This window comes from Eleutherodactylus coqui, chromosome 10 (genome assembly GCF_035609145.1).
Source record: "Eleutherodactylus coqui strain aEleCoq1 chromosome 10, aEleCoq1.hap1, whole genome shotgun sequence".
Taxonomy (NCBI): domain Eukaryota; kingdom Metazoa; phylum Chordata; class Amphibia; order Anura; family Eleutherodactylidae; genus Eleutherodactylus; species Eleutherodactylus coqui.
Genome location: NC_089846.1, coordinates 112,432,451 through 112,450,089, shown reverse-complemented (window position 1 = coordinate 112,450,089; position 17,639 = coordinate 112,432,451). Strand labels below are relative to the sequence as shown.

The window sequence follows — 17,639 nt, the reverse complement described above, 5'->3', positions numbered from 1 at the left end:
TTGAATAGAGGGGGAGAAGGGTAAGAGGATCACGCAGACACTGCCTGTAACTAATCACTTTTTACTGGGTTTTAGCTATAAAAAAAAATCACATCTCCACTGCTCAGTCTGTTTCTACTGTGTTACAGAGAGTAGGGTCTGCAGATCTTTGTGTATAGCACAGCGGCAGACTTCTCCCATCAGTTCTAAGAGGATTAGAATGCACACCCTGCAGAGGAAAAAATGGGGAATAATACAGGATACAAGTCGTATAATGGCCAGAAAGTGTTATCCCCCATGTACACACACTGCAGCTTATTCTGAAAGTCCCTATACACATAATTGGTATCGCACCATCTGTCCAAACGACTGAAATATCACATTTATCTAGAAGGTAAACTTTTGTTGTGGATACTCGGGCGTCTGTAAGCCTTGGTTGTCAAAAAGTTAAGCACCAGTCCCTTGCGTACACAATATGCAGCGAATAGAACCCATTGGTTTCCATGGATTTGTTCACATGATTGTGTTTTGTGCTCACATTTCCTTCGCACAAAACAATACGCAACATCTATTTTTCGTGCGGGCGCAAATCGTGCTAATACGCAGCACCAATGTGCATGAAGTACGCTTTGGGACCTGCACAGATGTCATGAATGGGGAGAGAGAGAAAAAAAGCAGCTTCTAAACTTTTTTTCCCTTTTTCCTTTTTTTTTTTTCCCCTCCTATTGCCGTATGGGCAATCTAAGGCTAAGTTCACATCGTGGATTCCGCAGCAGAAACCCGTGGTTATGCTGCGTATTTCTGCCTTGCTTTTTTGCTGCCGATTTCGCACACGGATTTGATCCTGTCAGTGAGCAAATTCCAATGTGTTTCCATGTGAAGAAGTTGGATGTCACTACTTGACCGATTCGCAGCAGAATAGCTATGTGAGCATAAACTAAAGGAAAGCAGTGTGCTGTATAACAGGGAAGAGAAAGGCTGGTTGGAATAGCCTGGAATGTGTCTGCTAACCTCTCTGCCCCAGAGGCGTTTAAGACTCCTATCTCTGCCTATAAAAAGGATGTCGCAGGAACAAAGGGTCCCGCTGGCGGCATCGAAGTATATGCTGTTCTGATAGCGTTGCTTGTCATGTATAATGGCTTCTCCTTGGCGGTTACACTTGATAAAATGTTAATGGACCACTAGAAAATGTCAACGTGTGTGCAGTAAGCCAGAGTTCTTGCGGTATATTGACTATAGAAAAATTCCACGTGAATTCCACCTCTAAAATTCACAGGTGTTTTTGTACAGGTCTGTATGTGGCATTTGCCCGGTCAACTGGCAAAATCTAAATGCAAGAATTTCGACGCGGGAAATGTTTCCATGCATCAAGAAGTGACACGAGGTGAGCGAGCGTACTCGTTAAGGCAAAATACTCGAGCCAGTACTGCCATTTTCGAGTACGTGCCTGCTCGTGAGGAAAGTTTCGGGGGCCGGCGGACTCCGAATCTTTTGGCACGAGCGGGCATATACTCGAAATGGCAATACTCGCTCGAGTATTTTGCCTTAACGAGTACGCTCGCTCATCTCTAGAAGCGACCTGTCACTTCTTGATGCAGGAAGGCTATCCTTTACATCATATTTCCATGTGCGGATTTTGCTCATTGACTGGGAAAATGCCACATCAAGAACAGTTGTGAAAAAGATACAGATTTAGAGACAAAATTCACGTCGAATTTTTCCAGAGTGAATGCCGCCGTGTGAACATACCCATACTGTACCCCAGTGTTAATGAACTGATCATTTCCTATTTTACACTGGATGATCTACTTCCTGATCGGGCTGAGACCTTGCATCCATTATTCTTCAAATGGGAGATAGAGGAAAAAGAAAAAAAAGTAATTCTTTTGTGTAATTCCAGAATGTTCACTGCTGAAAATTTTTGTCACAGTCAACCCAACTTCAATTGGTCTGTGCAGCGCTACTTCTGTCATCTGTACATAAATCCTGTTTTTTTTCTTATATCTGAGAATGAACGTCATGGCTGCAGAGGCTGGTGTTAAAAAGCAGGATAGTGTCTGGCTGCGACTTCAACGCTGTACCTGGTTTAATGTAGATATGATTGGTGGGAAGCGAGCTCTGTTTGCCACTGCTGCGTTTAGATGTAACTATTATTCAAAAAATTTTTAAACCCAGCGAAAGTGCGGATAATTGTTTGGTTTAAACGCAAGCCAATGGCCAAACTATGAAAGGGAATCGTACACTTTTTTGTTCGTGCGTTTAAACACTCCCTTCTCAATGTTACACATAGGGAAGTGGAAGACTAGACAGTAAGGTTGTTGAAAATCGCTCACTTCTCATTCAGACAGTTTGCACGAGTGCGAATGAGTTAGCGGTGCCGTCGCTCGTTCAAACAAGAATCGGTCCATCTAAAGGGGGCATCAGTTATACGGTTTAATCTATAAAAGACAAAGGTGTGTTGCAGAGCTCTAGAAACAACCCGGTGCAGCATGCTATATGGGGGAATGGCTCTGCACCCAGTCAATACAGTTATTGGTCTTAACTTCTGGTCTCTTGTTTGTTTTTTGTCTTTACAGTCCAGTAAAATTAAAAAGGGAAGCAAAGGCGACTGCTCTGTATTGAGGCCTACACTGGTGGCGGCTGTGCCTGTAAGTATTGGTTTGTACATGTGAAGTATGTCAAGTTTGGGTGAGAAAGCTCAGATGCTATATTTTTTTTTCCAGATTGTATTATGTAGCATGTACAGATCCTGATTTATAGCCTGCATTATAATCCAGGGCCGTGTTCACAATGCTTCTCTCTGTCATTGGAAACCACAGTTCCACACCTTAGGCCTCATGTCCACTGGGAAACTCGGGCCCGCACGGATTCTCCTTGCAGAATCCCGCAGCGGGTCCCTCCTTTCCCGCAGACATGAGGGCTGAAAATAAGATTTCTTACCTGTCCGGATGCTGCAGATCTGCCCTCTGTTGTCGCCGGATCTTCTTTCTTTGGCCCGACTGATGTGCTCGCCGTGCACTCCCCTTTTTTTTTTTATTTTTTATTTTTTAATCCCTGCTTTCCCACGGCCCCGCCGCAGAGCAGAAATTCAGCTGCGGGTGTGCCGCAGATACGGACTGCTTCCATAGGCTTCAATGGAAGCCTGCGGGAGCCGTCTGTGTGGGAAACACGCAGAAAATGGAGCATGTTGCAGCTGATTTTTTCCGCACGTGCGATCCGCACGTCAGGGAAAAATGACATCCGCAGGTATTTACTTACCTGCGCGTGTACAATGCATCCCTATGGGCACGGATCACTTGTGCGAGACACCCCCGCGGATTTCCTAAATATAATTAGCCAGTGGACATGAGGCCTTACAGGCTGCAGTAATCTGATGTAGGACAAGATTAACTTTCCCTCTGTATTCTAGGCAGAGTGTGAACACTACACCTTACAGAATGCAGGTCACCAGAGCAAGCTGGAAGCCTGCAAAACTGTTACTGCAGCTCTGTTGTAATACCGGCTTTCACTCAGGAGCTGTACAAGCTGAAATCACAATGTATTTTCAGAGGATTCATTTTTGGTGTGTTGTAAGGTCTCTGGGGAGCTTTAAACTGGTGTTCCTATCTCAGCTTTTCATGACAGAGAATGGGAAAACCTGGCCCTCTGTTTCCACCCATCTTTCCGAAACCACCGACACAGCGATGTTGGCGTAGCTCTCATTGAAGTGAATGAAAGCTATAGAAATGGCGTGCTGTGCTATTCTGTTCCCATAGCTTCCATTCACTTCAATGAGAGCTATGGAAAGAGCGCTGCGCTGTAGTTGCTCAAATGTTTTCATAGTTACCTGCCAAGAGCTGGTAACAATAGCAGCGGTTTCCCACCTCCACTATGAAAACCCCTTTCCATGAAACCACAAACAGGTGACATTAGGAGTTATACTTGCCTTACCAGTCTTCTGCCACTTGCAGGAATTTCATGGTGTTGCATGCTCCGGAGGTGAATACCTGTTGGGGGAGAAATCACAAAGCTGCTGTGTTGAAATAACTTTTTTTTTTTGTATTAATCTGCCCCAAAATTGGGTATATTGCTTGGCCAAATCTCCATACTCGCATTTTAAAGTACTCAACTCAGAATCTGTCTTCTAGATCCTTACTCCCCTTGTATGTACGCTGACTAATCCAATGATTCACACAGGAAATCATGGATCGGATTTACAAGAATGTAATGAGCAAAGTGCAAGAAATGAACGTTTTCCAGAGAACTCTGTTCAAGCTCGGTTATGACTACAAGCTGGAGCAAATAAAGAAGGGATACGACGCTCCCTTGTGTAATGTGTAAGTAATACTGAAGATGTTTGTAAGCCGGCCATGCTGTAGGGGGGGGGGGGAAGGAAAACGGCCAGCAGAATTAGCTACATTTTATAACTATATTGTTGTAAGATATCTTATGGTTATATACTATATTGCAGATCGACAGCACCAGGTTTAACCCTGTATGAACAATGGTGCATATTTAAGGCCCCTTTTACGCGGGACTATTTGGCGCAGAAGTCCACGACATATAGGGGCGTGGTCACTTTGCCCTGTCCATTATTTTCTTTTATTTATTTTTATTTATTTTTTTTAAGGGCAGAGGGTAAGGGGGTTGAGGCATTATGAGTTATAGTTATGTTCCGTTTTTCTCTTTTTCAGGATACTCTTCAAAAAGGTGAAAGCTTTACTAGGAGGAAACGTCCGTATGATGCTGTGTGGCGGGGCTCCCTTGTCTCCACAGACCCAGAGGTTTATGAATATTTGTTTCTGCTGCCCAGTCGGTCAGGGTTATGGATTAACAGAAACTTGTGGGGCTGGTACCATCACTGAAGGTAGGCGTTAGCATTACTACTGGGCTTTACAGTAAATGCTTTCTCTGATGATTAATAACCACATCCTAGATCTAAATTTGGTTTCATACAAAATATAAAATAGCTGAGCTCTTCCTGTGACCAGAAATGGAAGTGTACTGCAAGCGGTGGTTAATATAGTGCGTGTGCTGTACAAACAATGATTAGACTGCATTATCAGAATGGCCGCTTTTATACACTTTATCGAGTTCTCATTGAACAGAGTGGAATTTGAGATTATGGTCCGTAGTAGATCCTTGCTGGTAAAGTGCCCATTGTATAGTTTGTATGTTTTACACTGATTAGTTGTGTGACTTCATAAAGTGACCAGCGTATGTGGAGCTGTAATCTCAATTTGCTATGATTTATCTGGGTAAAAGTTAAGGAAAACTCTTTATTTGCCTGTTTTGAGTCCTGGTCCGCTCCACTGCTTGTTTGCTCTGTAAGTAATGGTCATCTTTTCCTTTTCAGTATCGGACTACAGCACCGGTAGAGTTGGTGCTCCACTCATCTGCTGTGAAATTAAACTCCGTGACTGGTTGGAAGGTAAGCAATTAAGTCTGTTAAGATCCAATAGTTGCCATAAGGATGGAGGCAGTTATATGGCTTTAATTGCATTCAGTGTAATAACAGTATTCAGTGAGTTCCCCTTTAGTTTCGGCTGTAGCAAACCAGCATGTTCTCTAATCTCCTGTGCAGGAGATTTGGAGCTTTGTACAAGACAAAGCCACTGTGTAAACGAATCCCCCTTCCTGACCTCTTAACCACTTCCCTGACTCCGTCATCAGGCAATGCTTTTCGTGAGAACTTTTAAATTTGTCTTTGACGCATGCCATGTGATGTGCAAGAGCGGCTCGGGCCTCATTGAAATCAATGGGCGATGATCATTATCCGGTGCCACTGCTATAACAGCAGTGGCAGAGGATTCCTTCATCCCCACTGCAGTCCCCTCATCGCTGAATAGTGTGATAGTGCTGTCAGTGTTCACCGAGGAGTGGACACCCCGCAGCGATGATTTTCAGGGGGAGGGGGTGCTTTAAATATAAGCCCTTCCCCGAAAATAATCCAAAGCGTACGTGTTAAAAAAAAAAATTATCTATCAGCCAGTGGGGATTTTAAAATCCCCACCGTCTGATTGGCTGAGCGCTCAGCCAATCACAGGCAGCCCTCAGCCATCCCTTGAGTGACAGCTGAGCGCTGCCTAACTCGTACTGATCCATAGTACTAACAGGAGGGATGTTTATAAAGCTGGCTGTATGCATTCGATTTCTATCCGTAAAATTGATGGGTGTCCCAAAGTCTGATTGCTGATATCTGAAACTGAAATAAACAAGCAGTGGTTAATTTGGATTTTCACCTGTTATTTCATTTTGAAGCCCCAATAATGAGCCGTACAAAGGGTATCTGATAATTGATCTCACTCCCTCTATTGAAATAACATCCTATTTAGCCAAGCAGAGGTGCTTTAATTATGAGAACATTGGTGCCGATGGCCGTCTGATGCGAGTCTGGACTACACCTCCCAGGATGCTTTGTACCAGTGAACAGGTGCTGAAAAGGGTTTTAAAGGACAATTCAGCTGGTCTTTTAGGGATTTGGAACACGGTTTATGTAAATGGCAGGATAAGCTGGTCTCGCATCTGTTTTACCTAAGTGCATTTCTGTGGCAGGGCTGGTAGTCTCAGTAATGCGGAGCAGACTGGTTACCTAGCCCATAAGCTGAGCATTTCTTCATGTGGCAAGGTGGTCATAAAGCATCCATTGTCTGCTATTCACATTCTCATGTTACTTGATACTGGTCTCCAGCAAGGTGCATCCGTAATGGTTCTATTCATCAGCCCGGTCAGTGGAATTGTCTAGAATGGGGCTTTTGTGTGAAGGCCTAGTTGTGGGACAACTTTAACCCTTAGTGTCTGGTTTTCTGAAGTATTATGTATCAGTGGAGGAACAGATTTGCATTTGTGTTTTCCTCGTTGGCATTTTGTAATGCTGAGAAGCTAATTGCTACTGCTGCTTAGTGCTGGCGCTATGAGATCACATGACCCACCTGAGGTGAAGGACTACAGGAAGTTTCAGATAGAAAGGAATCACTAATGAAGGTAACATCCGACGACTTAAGGCTCATTTACACGCAAAGACAATCTTTCAAGCGATTGAAAGATTGACAGTCCTAGCGATCATTTTGCATAAAGTGCTAATGGACACTTCACAGCACCCGGACGGACCCCCGCTGATCACATCTTCTGACATGTCACTATAACAAGTCAGATTTTTTCATGAAGCTAGAGGTACTTTGTCATGTATGCTCTAAAAATTCAATTGCTGGTTAGAACACTGCAAATGCTTCTAAAATAGGAAGAAACCTGGAAGGGGGGGGGGGGAGGAGAAATGGCAGCAGGCAAGGTATACAAATCAGACGTCCTTGTGAAATCCGGGCCCAATAGTAAAGAAACCAACCATAGCCTCATAATAATTTACTCCATATCACATCACTTCTCTCTTCAAAGTTCCACTAGTTTCTTCTATAGCTACTTCTGATAAGTATTTGGAGATGACCGTTTCTAAAGCTGGACCCATAAGTAGGTTTAGTAGAATTCCATTTTTTAGTCGATGGCATGATGACCTTTTTTGGATTTATCATTTGTTACCATAATCATTTTTGGCTCCATTTTATGTTCCTCGTTATTTTTTTTCCAAGAATGTAATCCTAGCAGAGCTATTTTCATTGTGGAATCGGCTGGATTCTGTTCATTTTAGTTAGTTTTTGGTAATAAACGGAATAGGGAATATAGTAAAGTAAAATCTGGTCATTTGAAACAGCCATTGGGTTAACATTTTAAAGGCGTTTTGTGCCTATTTCTTATAGTTTTGGGCTCCTTATGCCCAAAACTATATTGAAAGAATATATACTCGCCGCAGCATCGGACTGCCTTTTCAGTGGCCCAGCGCTGCGGTCTCTGACAGGTGATGTCCTGCTTCTGATGGAGAAGCACAGAGGTAAGTTCATGGGATGTCACTAATGACGTCCCCGATGGCCTACCGTTGTCTGCAACAGTCACATAGGCAAACAACCACATGATCACTGCTGCCGATGTAAGTGGAGGTTAGTAAGTGTGTATGCGTGTTTTAAACGCACCTTCTGCCCCCCCACTGCCACCAATGTTAATGTTGGAAAATCCCTTTAAGTTCAGCTTTTATCCTTAAGGTACCTTTTTACACTGGACTCGTGAATCATCACTGGAAACAGTGAATTTGGGCAATAATCATCCAGTGTACATGCGGCTTCTGATAGGGTACTCACCTGTCAGCCCATGTGAGAACAAAGGAGCTTATTGCAGAGCTCAGACCACCTGGAGCCAAATGAAGCTGATAAAGTGCTAATGGGCATTAGTGTCCATTAGCACTTTATGCAAAATGATCACTAGAACTTTCAGTGGTTTGAAAGATTGTCTTTGTGTGTAAATGAGCCTTAGGTCGTTTTGATATCTTCATTAGCGATTCCTTTCTGTCTAAAAACTTCCTGTAGTCCTTCACCTGAGGTGGGTCATGTGATCTCATTCTGATCACCTGACATTACTTGGCTTCATGTTCTCTCAAGAAGTCAGTTTTTCAGTCAGCATAAATGCAGTGTGATATTACATGGGCTTTATCACACAAGCTCCTCATAGGGAGACGGAAACTAATCCTCCTCAGTAGCTGTGATGGGAGAGGCATCTATCACCGTTATAAGGTATTAGATCACAGATCATCTTCCTGGCTGCATAATTTATGGTCTATAGCTTATTTAGGGGAATATTTAAAATACAAAAGGTAGTGGCTGTGGCCCTCCAGGAGGCAGAGATGGTAAAGGATCAAGCTTGTCATGTGATGCTCCGCTGATGCATCATGGCAGTGTTAACAGAGCATAGAGGCACTGATAAGTATCAGACGGGGCTGCACTACATGGAAGTGACTACAATATACATAGAAGACTTCAAGAGTGTGACTGGCAGTCGGGCGATAGGGGCAGGAATGGAAAAATGTGTTTCTGCCAGAGTGGCCTTTCAATGTTTGAAGACCTTTTATGAATGTATTGTCTTTATATTTTGCAGGAGGCTATACAAATGAGGACACGCCTCACCCGCGGGGAGAGATTGTCATCGGAGGACAAAATGTTTCAATGGGCTACTTTAAGAACGATGAAAAGAGCTTGGAGGATTTCTACGTGGATGATAACGGACAGAGGTGGTTCTGCACTGGGGACATTGGGGAATTTCACCCTGATGGCTGCTTGCAAATAATTGGTAAGTCGGGCTGCTAACGCTTCTAATCTCCTAGTATGTATTTCATAAATGACTGAACCTTTAACCTATCCTTGTGTTCCTTTACAGACCGGAAGAAGGACTTGGTAAAGCTGCAAGCTGGGGAGTATGTGTCATTGGGCAAAGTGGAAACTGCTTTAAAAAACTGTTCTCTCATCGACAACATCTGTGCCTATGCCAACAGGTACTGGTTCAAATGGAATAAGCTGGAAATTATTGTCTTTATTGGTCACCGTGTGCCTACCTAAACATGTGATAATTGTAAAATGACGGCACTGCTTGCTTCAGCATGATTGCCCAGCATGAAACTTATAAAGTGCAGCAAAATTGTATTTTATAAGGTCATTTTATGACCCATTACCACAATCTTGAGTAAAATTACAACACAAACTGCAGGTTGCTACATGGTGATTTACCACAGCGCTGCATGGCGGAACAGAATGCTTGCAGGGTTTCATTCTTTTATAGTGTTCAGATCTGAGCCATTAGTTTAAGTCTGCACTAATATACCTTATAGGGACCAATTGTTCTGATGTCACTGTTCATAAAGAAGGCTACAATGTGTTTGACCCCTTTTAGATGCTACAAACAATAGGAATTGCTGCATGTAAGCAATCGATGGGGGCAGCTCCCTCATCAGTCAGCATCCTGCAGTGCGATCGCGGGGTGCCGATGGGTTGCCGTGGAATCGTAGACCTAATGAAGGTCTTTGGATATGCCATGCGAGCCAGCCTGTTAGAAGGTCTAATAGGAGAGCTGTCAAAAGTATACTATACAGTTCTACATAAGTAGTGCACTGTAGTATACTAGAGGTCGAACAATCTTCACATTCCTTTAAAGGGCAAAAAAACCTTTTAATTAAAAGACATTTTTTTTCCCCTACAATTTCCTTAATGAGAAAAAATATAAAAAATTGGATGTTGCCGTGTTCGTACTGACCATACTAGGAAAATAGTATGTCTGTTATCCTGCATGGTCAGCGGCATAGTTGAACAAAAAAATGCTTTTTTAAATTTACCCACCTGACAGAAATTTAAACAAAAAGCAATCAAGACTTGGCACAAAGAATAAAGTCCATATAATATTCTTACTACATGGTGAAAACCATAAAGACAGGATCTAAACTGCAATGAAAGTACAATTATTTGCTGTTGTATTGACACACAGATTAACAGCAACATGTCATTTATACAAAAAAAAAAGGATAAAGGCAGAATTTCTTGGTTCCCCCTGTCTCCCAAAATAATAAGTTACACATTATATGTGCCCCAAGTTGGTACCATTAAAAAAAAAAATACTGTAAACAGCAAGGCCTCATGGCTGTCAACGGAAAAATAAAAGCCTAAGGCCTCATGTCCACGGGGAAAATCAGATCCGCTGCAGATTCTCCATGTAGAATCTGCAGCGGGTCCCTCCTGCCCCGCGGACATGAGCGCTGAAAATAAGAATTTAAAAGCATTTACCCATCCGGAGCGGGCGGGGAAAGCCTTCTCTTCCTCACGGCCGGATCTTCTTTTCCGGCCGGCGGATGAATTCGTCACGCCGGCGGCACGTCGGCGACGTGCCGCGCGCATGCGCCGGGCACATCCGCCGAGCCGAAGCAAGAAAGATCCGGCCGTGAGGAAGAGAAGGCTTTCCCCGCCCGCTCCGGTTGAGTAATTCTTTTAAATTCTTATTTTAGGTCTCCCGCGGATCCGGACGGCTTCCATAGGCTTCAATAGAAGCCCGCGGGAGCCGTCCCCGCGGGAGACCCGCATGAAAATGGAGCATGGTCCGGATTTTTTCATGCTCCATTTTTTTTAAAATCCCTTTTATTGACCATCCGCGGGTATTTATCTACCCCGCGGGTGGTCAGTGCATCCCTATGGGTTGCGGATCCGCGGGCAGAAGAAGAATTAAAATCCGCTGCGGATTTTAATTCTTATTTTGCCCGTGGACATGAGCCCTTACGGGTCTTGGAATGTGACCATGAGAAAATGGGGGAAAGACTGCCTGGTCATTGGGGCACAAAATAGGTTGGGCACTAAGGGGTTAAGGAGCAGATTCCTTGAGACTTTATAAAAGATGTTTGCTCGCTATTCTCACTCTTCATCTGTGTCCTTGGAGTCAACTTGTAATCTTGCCGTATCCCGTTTCAGCCACCAGTCTTATGTGATCAGCTTTGTCGTTCCTAATCAGAAGAAGCTGACCAGTTTAGCACTACAGAATGGGATGGAAGGAACTTGGGAGGAAATCTGTAACAATCCCACAATGGAGGCAGAGGTATTAAAGGAGATTAAGGAGGTAGCATCCTCAAGTAAGTGAGATCCTGTTTGTTGTGTCTTGTAATAAATGTAGCTGGTTATGCTCTGCCCCGAGCACTTCTTTATCTGACACATATGTATCGGTTTTATAATGCGTCACATTCAGCCTTCAATGCTTTATACTTGAGCTATGATCCCCTTAGCAACTGCTCTAGCTAGTTATATTAACAAGGACATTTGTGAGCCTACATAAACCACCGCTCCCATGTACACACGATCAGCGCTCCTGACTTGTACATTGAAGGATATTGCAATGCTTACCACATCTGGAAGATGTCAGCGGCAGGCAAATGATTAAAATGCAGTTCATTTGATACGCAAAGACATACAGGACAATTGCATAATGTAAAAATCTAGTAAAGGGTATCACTTCTACGCTGCATAGTACCGCGTGCCATAGCGGCAATCTGTATTCACGTCTCCCATTCCACAGTCTTGTGACACTGGCGAACAAGGTCTTAGATGACAGATGTCCTTGAAAATACAAAGTATAGCTTTCATATTATGCAATGCTAACAACTAACGGCAATCGTACTTTTTCTTGCATCCGAATTATTTGAGTGCCATTCGTACAGCTTCAGTGGAAACTCATAAAATATCACTTCAGTAACATACACATGAACAACCATTTACCCCTTCTACATGTGGGGCTTATAGGGGTGTTTTGAGTGCATGTTATCTTTTAAACTCTACAAAAGCTTTGGGGGTGGGGAGGGGGGGGGGTAAAATGTTGAAATAACCTATTCACGTATAGATGATTAAACGCTGCTGCAGGTTAACGCAATGTATCTCTAGTGCAGCAAAGCTCTGCTGCCATCTAGTGGTGAAGCTTCAAGTGGTACTAAAGCTATATGAAAGTATGATTTGTAAGATTCTCCTAACCGTTTAGATTGCAGATGGTATTGTAGTAGCATATTGTCATCTTTTTCCATTTTGTTTGGTTGGGGAAGACTACTCTAGGGGCAGTAGTGGAAGGCAACTTTGGGACACAAAGCGCCTATGTAAACTTGAAGTCAGTCCTTAGTCTATCAGTCCCATGTTTTATTTACAAGCTGGCATAAATCAACTTTGACTGTAATTTATCATGTGACTGTGGTGGGCACATCCCTACTTCTGTCTGCACGCACATTGCCTGTAATGGAGTTAATTGAGGATTAAAGGGGTTTTCAAGGGAAATACTATTGGTGACACATCCTCAGGATAGGTCATCAATAGTTAATCGGCTAGAATCTGCCGCTCGGCAGCCTGGGTGATCAGCTGATTGGATGCCCGCTGTAAGTGACTCCACTTGGGATATGGAGTGGAATCTGCTGCTCCAACCTCTGTGTAGTGGCCAGCACTTGTAACTGCAGGTGCAGCTCCTATTAATTTTAATAAGACCCCAGTCTGCATTTACAAGCAGCAACCAGTGCATGGGTCAGAGCAGCATCTTGTGATCCGTACCCCTTTGTTTAGCGGTGCTGATAGCAGGCGCCTGGATCCCGTCCCATCAACTATTCGTGACCTAGCTTCCCCTGGAAACTCCTTTTGATTAGACCCCTCTCTTTGCTTATAACTTTAGGTCTCCTTAGGTGTAGTATGTTTGCTGTTTCAAACACTACAAAAACTTGCTTTTAACTTTTTTCAAACACTGTGGTGCTAGAAACCTGCATTAAATCTGTTCTTTCTGTTTTGTACAGTGAAATTAGAACGATTTGAGATTCCCATCAAGGTACGGCTCAGCCCGGACCCCTGGACTCCTGAGACGGGTCTTGTGACAGATGCCTTCAAGCTGAAAAGAAAAGAACTAAAGAACCACTATTTAACTGATATTGAGCGTATGTACGGAGGGAAATAGAAACACGGGGACATCTGGACTGTTCGGTTGGGTTGCTGGTCTGTTTGTCCGTGTTACATTTTGTTTTCCCCTGTCAGACTAAGGGTCACCTTTCTACAGACTGGATAAACAGTGTATCTTTGGGAAATGTTATGACTATGCATGTTTGTGCAGTTACAATTGAAGAAACTTGTAATTTATAGATTTTTTTTTTTTTGTTTAGTTGCACTGAAATGTAAAGCCACTGGCATAAATTCAGAAAGGATATTTATTAGAACAAAACGTGTACATACAGCGGGCACCACCCTATAACTTACAGGAAAGACAAGTCCTTTTTGTATTCCTAGAAAGAATTGCTGGACTTAGTGTATGTAACTTACTATTTTCACTTTTTGTACTTTTTTTTTTTTTAATCAGACAATAAGTGGGTACCCTTGTAAACAATATTATCAAAATATGACACCCTGCTACAGATAACTGGCTGTTGTATATTCGCAGGACAGCTGAACAACTTTAATGGAAACGAACCATATGCCTCATAATCTGGTAGATAAAAAAAAAAAAACTTTTGGTAAACGAGACCTAATTACAGAGTTATGTTCCAACGGCAAAATGGCTTTGTGCCCATAGTAAACAGTCAGCGTTCTGTTTACTATCTTTTTTTTTTTTTTTTTATGCTGCACTGTGATTGGTTGCTATGAGTTAGGACTCCAGGTCTTCCGTAGACTGTTTTGATGATAGAGGCTCAATTTAAGCCAAGCAAAATAATCCACTTGAACGCTCTACTGTCATCTCCCTTAAGAATCCATAGGTTAAAGGGGTATTCCTATCTTGGCTTTTCGTATATGAAATAGGAATCCGCTTCCATATTTTACCTATCTCTGCCCGGAAAAGCCAAGTTGGGGACACCTCTTTAATTCAAACACAAAAAATAAGTAATTAATCTTGATCATATATGTGGTTTAGCCACCTAATCTAGTATAATTGTGCGAACCGCAGCCTGCAATGAATTTACCATTAAAATGTGCTTTGTATCCACATGAGAAACGGCGTCCTGCGGTTAATGCTACCAATGACAATTCTGTGAAAAATTCGAACACAAGTTTTGTAGAGTATTCCAAAAGCCGTCACCAGTCACTTGTTGGCCCCAACACCGAAACCGAACATGTTTTATAGTAGGCCTCTACCTATCCGGACTGCCTTTATTTCTGGTGTTACTTTGTCATGTACTTCAATCCATCTAACACAGGAAGATTAATAGGTTTAAACCAAAATAACCCAAAGATAGGAGTACAAAGTGACTGCTTACGGGTGTTACAAATAAACCAACCAATCACTAGAATGTTGCTGTTCTCCTCTGTATATAGACTGGAACCTCGACATGTATTGTGCATCGAGATAATCCTTGGTCATTAGGGGCTGCTGCACTGCTGGCTGTAAGCCAACAACTCGCCCTAGGGTTTCTCTATGGATTGTTTTTACTGTTTCCTATGTATAACTTTTGGTTATTATCTATCTGTCGTTGGTGGTTTACATGCAAATAAATATACTGTAAACAGGGTTAGGCTAGCTGAGTACTACAATCCCCAGCATGGCCTGCCACGGGCTGGGAAGGTCACAGCTAGAGGCGCTCTGCTGAAAAAAAAAAATGTTTTAAAAAAAGTGACGACTCGATTCGAAGTACCTTGCACTTTTTCTTACGATGAACTTAGTGGTGTTGCGATGCTTTGTACAGTTGTCAGCTAGCCGCAGAACATGTATCTTTTTAAGATCTTTAAGTATTTATTAGGAAACAGTCTATTTTGAAGCTTATTTAAAATTCTGTGTATATGATGACCACAAAGACGTCTTGTATTGTCACTGTATAAAATGATTGGTTACAGACAATTCTTTTGTATACATTTAGCTATTGGGAAATTACATACTGTGTATTTTGCTGCCTTTTATAGCCAGTATTTGGCTGGAATATCTTGGCTGTATTTCATTCTAAAGCTGTGAGCAGGTTGTGACAACCTGGGGCTCAAGACAAGGAGTTCCAATAGAAGATTCTCTAGAATTGCAAAACAACCCTGTCTTTAGAGCCGGCAGTACTCGGTCTAACTAAAGTTTTCTAGCTGCCATAGGTAAAAAGTAAAACAAAAGAACTTGAAGCCCCACTTTAGATTTCATCTTTCTATTGCTTGTGGCAATGCTACAGATTATTACAGCAGCCTTTTGTATGCTTGTCATATTTTTAAAGCTGTGTAATACTTTGTGTGCTGGAAAGAAAAAGGGGGAACGCATGACTAAGATTCCAATCCTTTTTATGAAGTCATCCCACCCTGCAGAATGAAGGAGAATTATGTAATACATGTTGCAAAAGTTGGCCACTTTTTTTTTTTTTTTTCTCTCTATTCGGTCCTGAAAGTTTTTGGAAAGTTTTCAGGTTTCTGCTCCCCCTGTGGTGAGCAAGTAGTAGTCTTTATTGAAGCTAGGTCAGTCCTCTATAAGCATGGAAGTACATGCATTCATGTTGGCTATTAGGCTGCCTTCACACAGGCAGTAAATGCTGCGGAACTTCTACCTGCGGAATTGATGCAAAAATTCTGCAGTGTTTAGAGTACAATGGAAGTGAATGAGATTTCACAAATTTTCACAGGTCAGATTTTTTTTTTTCTTTTTCTGCATGAAATTTGGGGAAAAAACGTTGCGGTTTTGAAATCTGCAGCATTAATATTTGTTGCGGAAACTGTATCTGCTGTGGATTTTCTCTATAGAGATCAATGGAGAACATACATTTTGTTGTGGATTTTGAAGTTTTTCTACTGCGGGAACTCACTGAATCTGCTCAGAAATATGTGCTTGTTTTGAAAATTAAGTTTTGCCAGTATGAACTACCACTGCCATATCACAAAAAGGCCTCATGTCGACGCGTGCGGGTCGGAGCCCACAGTGGAACCGACCCTGCCCACGGATGACAACTCTGCTTACCTGCCCGGGCCGTCTTTCTTTTTTTTTTCCCCCCTGTACTGCGGATGTGTGCGGAAGCTGCGGCCGGCACATATGCACAGTAGTTTTTTTTGTTTTCTTATTCCCCAAACTCCTGCTTTCCTGTGAAATCCGTAGCCCGTCCGCAATGTCAATTGCAGATCGGATGGCTTCCATGGACTTCAATAGAAGCTGTCCGTGCAGGAACCACAGCAAAATGGAGCGTGCTGTGATTAGTTTTCCGCACCAAAAGGTCCGCAAAATAAATCCACATGCTTAAGGACACCCATGCTTCCTTACAGGTGGCTCGAATTGTGGGTCTTCTGCAACACCAATCTGCCTGTGGACATTGGGCCAAAAGCAATACATTCTGCAGCAGAAAATCCGCACCTAAAAACAAGTGTACATATACAAATTCTGCAACAGAAGCCGCACCGTTCATTAATTCTGGCCCGAAACGCAACAAATTCTGCAGCAGAACAGCTCATCGGTCATATTCAGTCCTAAGCCTTTTTACACTTGGCCCAGAGATCTGGAATAACTTGGTAGTAATTCAGGCCCCGATGATGTCACTTGGCCGCCTTGTAGGTTGAATCAATGTTATGAGGTCACATGATGAACGTGGCCACCTCATGTCCACGACTGGTGCTTTGCATGAAAAACAGCCAGGCAATATTCTGACGACGAGGGAACTGTATTTATCACTGCCACAAAAGGGACCACTTTAATTGTAGGTAGAAGCTTGTATGGTTGTGTTTTTTGTTTTTTTTTCTGAACATATCAAGATATTTGTGTCTTTTTGCTGTCTGTTAATTTATTACTGTCATTTTTCAGCTTCTGATAGTTCTGGTAGAACAGCAGTGAGCCGGTCATTTAATAAGGGTTTGAAATGTTTGGATTGTGTGTTCTTTTTTTGACAGCTCTCTATATATGTATTTTTTGTATGAACTAATTTATGACAAAACTGCCTTTTTCTGTGTCTTCATTGTATAGCCTGTATTCTATTGTCTCAGGATTAATACCTACATTGAGATCAGGCGAGAGAATATTGGCTTCAGGCAAGGATAAATAAAATGGATCTTTTTGGTTACAAAGCAAAATGTGTCTGCTTGTCTCGGAGTGCTGTGTGTTCATTACGTGTTTGCCCACACTCAATGGTATACTTTTGATGATTTGTAGGTTGTGTTTTGTTTTTTTTTTAATGCTTTCTACTATATCTTACTATTTGCCAAGTTGTGTATATGGTAAAATCTTTTAGTTGAACACTCAGACCATTTTTCACTTCATTTAACAATGGAGGTGGTGTTCTCCAAGATGATGGAAGATGGACAAATTACAGTAATAATCACAGGAATAATCATCTAGGTGGTCGGGGCTATCTCAGAGATTTCATTGGTCCAGTGTTTTTA

General features: G+C 42.5%; 1 protein-coding gene across 1 annotated transcript in view; it reads left to right on the top strand.

Annotated features, from left to right (window-relative positions):
* Positions 1 to 17,324, top strand: part of ACSL4 (acyl-CoA synthetase long chain family member 4) — a 28,638-nt gene extending 11,314 nt beyond the window's left edge. Inside the window, exons 6-14 of the mRNA XM_066581720.1 lie at positions 108 to 119; positions 2,500 to 2,627; positions 4,156 to 4,295; positions 4,653 to 4,825; positions 5,315 to 5,389; positions 8,935 to 9,126; positions 9,214 to 9,328; positions 11,283 to 11,440; positions 13,127 to 17,324. Of these exons, the coding sequence (XP_066437817.1) occupies positions 108 to 119; positions 2,500 to 2,627; positions 4,156 to 4,295; positions 4,653 to 4,825; positions 5,315 to 5,389; positions 8,935 to 9,126; positions 9,214 to 9,328; positions 11,283 to 11,440; positions 13,127 to 13,284 (1,151 nt within the window). The 3' untranslated portion in view covers positions 13,285 to 17,324. The remainder of the gene's footprint in view (positions 1 to 107; positions 120 to 2,499; positions 2,628 to 4,155; positions 4,296 to 4,652; positions 4,826 to 5,314; positions 5,390 to 8,934; positions 9,127 to 9,213; positions 9,329 to 11,282; positions 11,441 to 13,126) is intronic.
* The last annotated feature ends 315 nt before the right edge of the window (positions 17,325 to 17,639 follow it).